The 11037-nt window shown below is 38.2% G+C and overlaps 1 protein-coding gene across 1 annotated transcript in view; it reads left to right on the forward strand.

Moving 5' to 3' along the window:
- Smp_199100 (DNA repair helicase rad3/xp-d, putative) overlaps nucleotides 1–11037 on the forward strand; it is a gene marked incomplete at both ends in the record, with an annotated part of 51580 nt that overhangs the window by 27821 nt on the left and 12722 nt on the right. Inside the window, one exon of the mRNA XM_018792821.1 lies at nucleotides 3402–3494. Within this exon, the coding sequence (XP_018647197.1) occupies nucleotides 3402–3494 (93 nt within the window). The remainder of the gene's footprint in view (nucleotides 1–3401; nucleotides 3495–11037) is intronic.

Consider the following 11037-nt stretch of genomic DNA (forward strand, 5'->3'; position numbering starts at 1 on the left):
TTTATGTTATAATAACTTAATCTTGAATTCATGAAAGATCATAATCCGAATTGATTGTTCAAAATTTTATCGGACTATATCATCATTCAGCTGATCAGTATGACGCGATAATTCAGTTGAAATAGAAAGTACGATACTTATATATTTTAACTATGAAATGTATTTATGATCCTTATAGAACATCTGGATTCGCACTGCTGAGGAGTTCCATAATAAGATGAAATGGTCGTCCACTGCTTCTAGGTTTTCCATGATGGTCTAGCTTCAACTGACTCATGAATTCAACTAGGAAAATACTGAAATCTTCAGAAAACCCATTCTGATCAATATTAAAATTGACCAGCTACAATGATTCGTTTTACCTTTTTCATCAGTATCGATTGTCTATTACATCATAATAAAAACTATGTACAAATTTAATAATACAGACATTGTTGCTATTACAAATAAGTATAAGGTAAAGTTTTAATTCAGGTTCAATGTGTGTGTGTTTGTCTATTAAGTGTCAATTATGGTTTGACGTCAGTCAGTCAGTCAAAATCATGCGTTGACCCAGGTTGGTACAACACCACATCAGCACAATGAAATGAAATGAATAAGATAAATAGCAAAGAAATCAAAATACTTTTAATAATTATGAAAATAAAGCTTTATAAGCAATAATGGCTAGTGGCTAGCAGTGGAATCCAGTTTGGCGCGCATTTCGTCCTATTTGAGACTCGTCAGTTGAATATACCTGCATGTCAGAGTTGATGTTCACTCTGGGATTCAAACACAATACCTTTCGCTTCAAACGGCATCGCGTTATCTAGTTAGCTACTGAGTCCTGATAGCCACTTGCTTGTGCAATGGGGTGAAGTTTAAATTCACTTACTATTGTTTGTTTGAATCTTCCCATCTATGTTTAGGACTGCAACTGGTCAGTCTCTTATTGGCATATGTGCATACTGTGCGTATTACCTCGATATAGCCTTAATTCACAAGCATTGTAAGCAGAGATGGATAGTGGCTAGCAGTGGAATCCAGGGCGCGCGTTCCGTTCTATCTGGGACTCGTCAGCTGGATGTGCTTGCATCTCAGAGTTGATGTTCACTCTGGGACTCGAACCCAGTAAGATTCGCTTCAAACGCCATTGCGTTATCCACTTAGCTACTGAGTCCTGATAGCACTGAGAATATGGGTTAAGGAAACAATGAAAATCATGTATGTGAACGAAAATTGAGACTGAAGATTTAGATTAAGATAAAGAGTGAATTGATCTGCCCATTCATAACCAATTCTTAGATGTATCACTCAATGTCTCCATTTGTTTGTCACGATAACTGAATGAATCCTAACTATATTGTTTGCATCCACCTACTGGATTCAGCTAACATACAAGTCCGAAGGTCCTAGGTTCGAATCCCGTGTGTGAGATCGTGGATACGCACTGCTGAGTAGTCTCATACTGGGACAAAACGGACGTCCAGTACTTCCTAGTTTTCAATGGTGGTCTAACATTGATCGATTCGTGATCTCGATCAACAATGATCTCCATAACCCCATACTGACGAAATCAATATGGTGATGTTCTCTTTTCCCAATTACCTGTAAACTTTAGCTTTTTGGTTAATAAATTCATTACTAAACCGGAAGCTAAAAGTTTCTAAACTTTGATGGTGGATTTTAACTAATCTGTTTAAATTATTCAGTAATATATAACTGTACATCTTACAAAGGATACTCCAAAGGCAAACAATAAGGAAGGTGATAACGGTTTAAAAGAACAGCACATTTGAATGTAGGCAAAGATATAGGAAAATGAGACTTCTATGTTGAATATCTAGTGAACAGTGTCATGTAAGTGTCCTTCCTTTAAATATGACTGCGGTTCTTCACTTCTGCTATTAGTATGTATTTAAAGTAACAATATCATCATCAGTGTCGAATATCTATTCGTTTTGGAAGGTTACTTAATGCGTCATGGTTATCAGTCAGTTTTTTGCAAGTTAGTTTAACATATTTTTGTGCAGCCTGTCTTTTGCCTGTAATGAGATGGAATAAAGAATACCATACTCGGATCATCACGCAACAACATAGAACGACTTTACTCACATGTAATACACTGAAAACCATCGACAACAGTTGATAGGTACATCCAGCTAACGAGTCGTAAATAGAATGAAACGCACGTCAAACTGGATTCCACTGCTAGTCACTATCCATCTTTGCTTATAATGCTTGTGATTTCAGGCGATATCGAGGCAGTCGGCATTGGAGGCACATATGCCAACAAGAGACTGATCAATTGCAGTCCAATAAAACAATAAGAAGATACAAGTAAAACAACAAGTGAATAGTTGATAGTAATTTCGAAAAAAATAAATCAATCCTTTATGCTATATAATTTTAAAATTAACACTAATCAGTAGGATGAGTGAAGTATTATATTTGCTATGAACTAATGTGAGCCATCTGCCCCCAAATGCCCTGTTACGGCCGAGAGTGGGGAGAGTCCGCTCTCCCTCTCGAAATGCTCTCACATGGCCACGCGAATATATAGCCTCTGCCAGGGAAGTCCTACTCACTGCCTTCTCGTGACATTACTGTTGTTTACGAAATTGAGAGGACGAAAACTGAATGTCCGGCAGGAGCTATAACCAGGTTGGTGGACACGGAGGGTCCACCTAGGGGAGTTGGAAAACCCTCATTACAAACCAATGGTGTACATGGGCTCTAGTATCCTGAAGCAACAAATGGCGTTTGAATCAATCGTTGATCACCGGCTACCATGGGACTGCATCTCCTTACGATGCTCCACTGCCTTGTGGATCAGTTCTTTTAGGTCAAAGGCTCCTGGTGTGGCTCCCTAAGAAAACCACTTGCTTCATTTTGGGCACCTGAGTAGTATCACATACCTCACACAAATCAAATGAGATTTGTGCGGCGCATATGTATTCGGTGCCCGTTTGTACCAATACTTATGTGTTCAAATAATAATAATAATAATAATAATAATAATGTGAGTTATCTAATACAACATTAGTTTCCATCTCGACTTGTCAATGTGCCCTGTAGTTAAACTAACTTTAATCGTTTATGAACGATCAAATCATCCTTCTCAGAAAACTTGATTCTACCTGTTTTAACTTGTGGCCAAGTTGGATGCCTTGTTAAACGTATGACGTGATAAGACTGCCAATCAGAGAGCAGCGAATTATCGATTGGAACAGTGACACATGAAAACCGTACGAACAGTCTAGAGTACGTATCGGTCTTGCTTCTGCCTAGCCCAGTCAGTTAAGTTCAGAACAACTTCCCAAAGTTACTATTCACTATTGTTATTGGGACATAACACCATTACCAAAGTATATAATAGAAGTGAAAATGTTTTTTGTTTTTTTTGTTTTCTTCATAATTAGCATATTGTTGAACAAATTCAAAGAAATAAGTTGTTATTTGTTGAAACACAAGATGCTGAAGAGACAAGTTTAGCATTAGCTGCTTATCATCGGGTTAGTTGATTTTATTCTTCTTATATTTCATTAATTTGTTCGATCTAATAATTCATTTAGTATTGTTTGTTTGAATCTTCTCATGGACTGCAACTGGTCAGTCTCTTATTGGCATATGTGCATACATACTGTGCGTATTGCCTCGATATAGCCTTAATTCATTAGCATTATAAGCAAAGATGGATCGTGGCTAACACTGGAGTCCTGGACACGCACTTCATCCTATTTTCGACTGAGTAGCTAAGTAGATAACGCCTATGGTGTTTGAAGCGAACGGTACTGGGTTTGAGTGCCAGAGTGAAGATCATCTCTGAGATGTAAGTACATTCGGATGACGAGTCCCAAATAGGATGGAACGCGTGTCCTAAATTCCACTGCTAGCCACTATCCATCTTTACTTATAATTGACCTAATAATGTTTATTTGTTGAATAAACTATTTAAATAATTTGATACATCTAAAATCAAATAATGAATGTTGACTAGCGGTGGAATTCAGGACGCGTGTTTCGTCCTATATGTGGTTTGTCACCTGGATGTACCTGCATCCTAGAGTTGATGTTCATTACGGGACTGAAACTCAATACCGTTCGTTTCAAATGCCATCGCGTTATTCACTTAGCTACTGAGTCCAGATAACCACTAGCTTGTGCAGTGAGGTAAATTTGGTTTGTTTGAACCTTCCTATTTATGTTTAAGACTGAAATCGGTCAGTCTTTAGTATGCAGGTACTTTCAGCTGACGAGTCTGGAATGGGACGAAACACTCGTCCTGGATCCACTGCTAGCTATTATCCATCTTTGCTTATAATGCTTGTGAATAAGGGCAATATCGAGGCGATCCGCAAAGGGTGCACATATGCCAATAAGAGATTGATCAATTGAAGTCCTTAACTTCAATGGGAAAATTCAAACAAACAATACAAAATAAATTGATTTGGTACATCTTTTTTTCATAGTTGAAATCATGAGTCAATTGAAGCACTGAACGGCCGCTTCGTCCTATTATGTGACTCCTCAACATCTGTTACCCGTACATATATCTTCACCAATATCTAACAATAATAATCTTCATATTCATCACTGATGAATTCATCGGTTATACTGTCATTCCGGAAAAAAAAGGTTCCAGTAAACTATATTCCACAATTGGTTTGATTAATATTTATATTGTCTATTATGCAAACACTTTGTGTAGCTCAACTTTCAAATGGTATAAAGATGTTTATTTTGTACATTCAATAATAAATAAGTAAACAGATCGATAATTTTATTTGTTTACTGCATATTGTATATTTTCTATCTCGTTGTATCATTAGTGTCCAGGGAAGGGTATCCCTATGAAAGTGGGAGAACGACACATAGACATCCGGCATTTCAACTAAGTTAGTGGATATATATGGTTTATCTAGGGTAGTTTCCAAACATTGATTCTAAACTAGTGGTAGGTTCACTGCCTTCTCGTGGCGGGATTGTTGTTTACGAAATTGAGAGGACGAAAAGCGAATGTCCGTAGCTTTAACCGGGCTAGTGAACACGGCGAGTCCACCTAGGGGAGTTAGAAAACCCTGATTTTAAGCCAATGGTGTACATAGGCTCCAGTATCCTCAGGGAACAAATGGCGTATGAACCAATTGTTGACCACCGGCTACCTTGGAGGTGTATTTCCTCACGATGCTCCACTGCCTTGTGGATTACACCTTCAGGTCAAAGGCTCCGGGTATGTCCTCACAAGAAAACCACCTGCTTCGGTCTGGGCATCCGGTAAGTATCACAGCCCACACACAAATAAATGAAATGATGATATCTACTGAACATACTATTCACGCTCCTGTTAAAAGTCAGACAATTCACATTATTATTTACCTTGTCACCTATTCACTCCTTTTTATTCCTAATTTGTGTATCCCTACTTTTCAACTTATGCAGCTGTGTGGCGTATATATATCTGGTGCCCCCTTGTACCAATATTTATGTGTTTAAATAAATAATAATAATAAACCAGTGGTCTATATGTGCTTCAGAATGTTTAAGGGATGAATAGCATACAAATCTATTTCGGTCACATACCACAATTAGATTCCATCGCTTAAAGTTGCTCCACTGCATTATGGATTAGACCTATAGCTCCTAAGATTGAAAAATAGTCCCCTAAGAGTACCACCCACTTCAATCCAGGCGTCTGAGAAGCACCATGGCCGTAAGGAAATATAGTAAATGTTACTAATGAACAAAATGAGCGTTATCAAAGTCTATTGACACTGAAAGTCGTATTAAGTACTTTTTACTTGAATTGCTAACTCTAACAAGCCATTGAGTTTAGCTAACTGCAAACTTGTTCAATAGGTATGAGTGTATTTAATAAGGGTTTATGATTTCTTGTTTTTGATACTTAAGATATTTCATAGTTGAAATCATGAGTCAATTGAAGCTAGACCATCATGGAAAACCTGGAAGCATTGGACGGCCGTTTCGTCCAAATGTGGGACTCCTCTTTGGCAGTGCACATCCACGATCCCGCACTCGCAAGATTCGAACCCAGGACCTATCAGTCTCGCTCCAGAGCATTTAACCGATAGACCACTGAGCCTGCCAGCATCCAACGGTGTTAATGTCTAACTTCAACCAATCCACGAAATTGAGCAACCGTCTACTATTGTCTTCAGTGAGTTGATATCTCACAACAGACCTTATTGAATTCCACTGGTCACTGCTTCTCACTAGAATTCCAGGAAATATCTCTTGAAGCCAGGTAGGATCATGGATGCTCACTGCTGAAGAGTCCCACAATAGGACGAAACGACCTTCCAGTGCTTTCAGGTTTTCCATGATTGTTTATCTTCAACTAACTCATGATATCAACTATCAAATTACTAAAATCGCCACAAAAAACCCCTTCTGAATATAAGAAATAAGTTAAAAACAGAAGATTATTAACTCACAATTAGTCTTTTATTACAATCTTTTGTGTAAATGGAGGGTTTTTTTGTGAACAAACCCAGTAACTAATCATACTGATTGTATGATGAACTAAAGCAAGTTGCTATGATTTATTGATTCATTCATAATACCCTTATTATTATGCTATTTATAATAGCAGCTATCTACATCTCTATAATATTGTTACTAACTGGTCACCTTAAGTGAACTAGAATATGAGATTAAACTATCACATTTTTTTATGTACCTGGATATTGGATTAGATCTATATATTTTCATAGTTGAAAGTGTGTGTAAATTGAAGTTAGACCGACAGGGAAAATCTGGAATCACTGGACGGCCGTTTCGTCCCATTGTGGGACTCCTCAGTGGCAGTGCGCATCCACGATCCCACCTCATGAGATCTGAATCCAGGACCTATCAGTCTCGCGCCAGAGCACTTAACCGATAGACCACTGAGTCGACATCCCATGGTGTTTATGTCTAACTTAAACCAATCCACGAAGTTGAAAAACCGAGGCGAGGTCGTGGATTCGCACTGCCACTGAGTAGTGCCACAATAGGAGGAAACGACCGTCCAGTGATTCCAGGTTTTCCCTGGTGGTCTAGCTTCAATTGACTCACGCTTTCAACTATGAAAATACTAAATCTCCACAAAACCCCTTATGATAATAACAGATCTATATAGTTTATTTTTGTTGATTAATCTATAATTATATATAGGCATGTGAAAATGGACGTGGAGCTGTATTATTATCAGTTGTACGTGGTCGAGTATCTGAGGGCATAGATTTTGGTAAGTGCCAGTTATTTTTTTTTCTTCCTTGTATTGAATGCAGTTTTATACTACTTCGACTGAGGGATTCTGTGACAGTGTTTGTTCACTTTATGAACGGTCTTTACTCGAATACGGGTGATTCAATTAGAGCTTATAATAAACTGCACGTCATTGCCTGAGTAGTTGGATTTAACGACCATATCATCTATGTTGGTGCTGCAAATAATATTTGAGGATTGATTCTAAATTCCGTTCTAACTTTCACCAACTTGAATCAACTGTGGCGTTGGCAACATATCTGACTGCCAACCAAATGGCAAATAGACTATGGGCAAAAGTTCGCTTTGTTCTTATTTACGGCTGCAGAATGTATGTTTTAAAAGTAGAGAACATTCCAAAGTTACTTTTTAGGTGTATTATGTAACTTGAAATAATGATAAATAACTGATTTGCATTAATTGTAGCACATAGTGATTTATAATAAATTCTGTTTAGTGTTTTTTAGAGAGTTAGTTTTCTACGGGATTGGTCGTTAACCCCATGCCCAGCCCTCCTCATTTATTCAGGCTTGGGACCGGCAGTAGCCTCCGGAGGGGCTACAGGCAAAGTTATAATAAATTAAGGGACTCTTTTTTTCGAAAGTGCTGTTAGAGGTATGAGGACAGTTACCACTTCCCGGTTGCCTTACACCGTGGAAGGGTTCTTCTAGAGGTACCTGAAAAGAAAATTGGATTAGAAGTGGTCTTAATGACCTGAGAGCGTAACCGCAGTGTCCAAGGGACAACTGCTTGAGGTCGGTCACACACGACCTTTCTGTGAGTAGTTTTCGTCTCAGCTCCGTACTTGTTGGGACCTTACGGCCGGAAACGGATATCCGTGGAATAAGGCGAGGTGTACATTTTTAATTTATAAAATTTTAGAATCTATAAACATATATACTTAACTGAATTTAAAGAATAACAGGGCTCTGAATAAAACAGGTTACAATTCAAGCATAATCTTAAGCTTACAATTGAAAGATATCTTCTTAAAGAATAGATATTCTTTATTTTCAAAATACAATCTGAGTAAAGAGAATGTGGCTAGCGATACTCTGAAGGATAAGTTATCGAAAGTAATTAGCAAGACATTATATGCAACCAATCTTGCGTTGGCTTTCTCAAATCGACCGGCGATGTCTGCTCAAACGAAGGAAAAGTTATCTGAGTTAGCCTCCTCTATATGTGTTTACAAGTTCAGCTGCTCCTGTGTAGATAGCTATGCCGAGCGTACTACTAGGTAACTTAACCAACGAATAAGTGAACATCTAACAGCATGGTTTGGAAAGAGCCAGATAAAAACAATACGCAGTTCTATCTTGGCACATCCAGACTTCCACGTGACAACTCAAACAGTACAGCTCAATACCACTTCACAGGAGAACCAGACACAATATAGGCTTTAACGCTACAGTTTGAATAGTATAACTCAATCCTGTGGCGCAACCAACCACAGAGATACCAATCATCTTGGTGGATCAGCCTAGATAGATAGAATTTCATGAAGGAAGATTTTAATTTATTGAAATCAGGACATGATTTATACTTCATAATTTCACTTAGTATTATTTGTTTGAATCTTCCCATTGATGTTTAGGACCGCAACTGGTCAGTCTCTAATTCGCATATGTGCATACATACTGTGTGTATTACCTCGATAAAGCCTTAATTCACAAGCATAGTAACGAAAAGCGCGTCCTGGATCCCACTGCTAGCCACTATCCATCTTTGCTTATAATGCTTGTGAATTGAGGCTATATCGAGGCAATACGCACAGTATGCGCAGGATGCCAATAAGAGACTGATCAATTGCAGTCCTAAAATTCAATGGGAAGATTCAAACAAACAATACTAAGTGAATCTAAACTTCACCCCCTTGCACATGCAAGTGGCTATCACGACTCAGTAGATGAGTGGATAACTCGATGGCGTTTGAAGCGAAAGTTACTGGGTTCGAGTCTCTGAGTGAACATCAACTCTGAGATGCAGATACATCCAGCTGACGAGCCCCAAATAGAACGAAACGCTCGTCAAACTGGATTCCACTGCTAGTCACTATCCATCTTTGCTTATTATACTACACAAAGTTTATCATTGGTAGTTTAAACCATATATTTCCTGTTGTAGAGTACAGAAATCGAAAATGTCTAAGCAAAACAAGTACTTAGTGTTTGTATGACTTGATTAGACCATGATTTCTTCTAGTCTTTCTTATAACACCTTTATACAATTTATTCTTGTCTGATTAATAAATATGTCATTTTTGACTATGTTATACAAGTACATTACCTTATATGTTATGGATAGTTTTATAGGCGTCATGATTCACTTATTGTACCTTTCTACACTTAAAAATGTACCGCTTGGTGGTATACATGTGTCTAATTACGTGTTTGTATTCAATCCACTGTTTATTTCTATATATAGATTGAGTCATACTTAACAAATTTGGATCTGAACAATACCTAATTAACTTGTATAGTTTGTCTCCTGAAACGAATACCAGATTTTATGTCTTGTGGCCTGCGTTCCCTGTTTAATCTATAACGTGATAGTATCGCCAATTAGAGGGCAGCGATTTATCAATCGGACCAGTGACACATGAAACCCGTACAAGCAGTCTAGAGTCCTTATCGATCCTGCTTTCCGCCGAGTCCAGCCAGTTAAGTACAGAACACCAATAAGATGGTGGTTGGAGGTGGTCAACAGGAAACCCTGGACCCGGGTTTCGTGCTACTTGGCACTTGTCAGCAAGGTGTACCTGCAATCTTGAGGGAAAAGGTGCCCCCTGATGAATTCGATCTCGTGTCACCCAGTCAGAGACGTTACGACTGAGCTATTCGGGCCACGACCGACCTCCTGTAGGACTGAAATGTAATCACAATTGATTGATCACTAGGTGGTGATCAATGTCATGCGTGTCAAGTCCTTCTTAGTGCTGATCGATCCTGTTGACCACCTCCAATCACCATCTTATCTCAACATAGTGCACGCAGTGTCGAGCCACCTAGACTGGTGGCCACATCGCAACTTCAGTGATAGCATTCGATCAGTACTAAGAAGGACTTGACACGCATGACATTGATCACCACCCAGTGATCAATCAATTTTGGTTACAGGACACCAATCTCAACCTCTGCAATATGAATCATTATTTTCAAACATACTGAGTTTATCTATCAATCAAACAGACCACGTCGTACCATAAAATAGAAAATAACATTTGTACAAGATTTAGCCAAATGTGGCTGTGAATGTGGGAGACTGTAATTAATGGACTAGGGATAACTCAAGAACGGTAAATCGATAATAATAGTCTATAGGTCAAAATAAAGCTTATAATAAGAGGGACACGAATATGGATGCTTTAGTTACTTAACAATTATACAATAGGAAATACACATATCACATTGGCCCATAAATAGTTCTCAAAGTTACCATTCATAAATCTCCACGGGATATAACAATCTTCCAGTTGGACACTCTTTACAAGAGCAAATATGTCACCTACATTAGGTACCGAAATCGTTAGTTTCCCTATTAGAAATATTTTATCATAAATTTTATTGCAGATTTATCAGTGAATATCAATTTTTCAAAGTTAAATTGACGAGTCAATTTAAGCTAAACCACCATTGAAAACCTGGAAGTAATGAACTGATGTTTCATCTTAGTATGGGATTCCACAGCAGTGTACACAGGACTCGAACGCTCAACCTCTAGATCACTGAGACATCATTCAGCTATTTCAATGTCATTGGATCGACTGAAGTTAAACATTAACACCGC

Source organism: Schistosoma mansoni, assembly GCF_000237925.1.
Source record: "Schistosoma mansoni, WGS project CABG00000000 data, supercontig 0208, strain Puerto Rico, whole genome shotgun sequence".
NCBI lineage: Eukaryota > Metazoa > Platyhelminthes > Trematoda > Strigeidida > Schistosomatidae > Schistosoma > Schistosoma mansoni.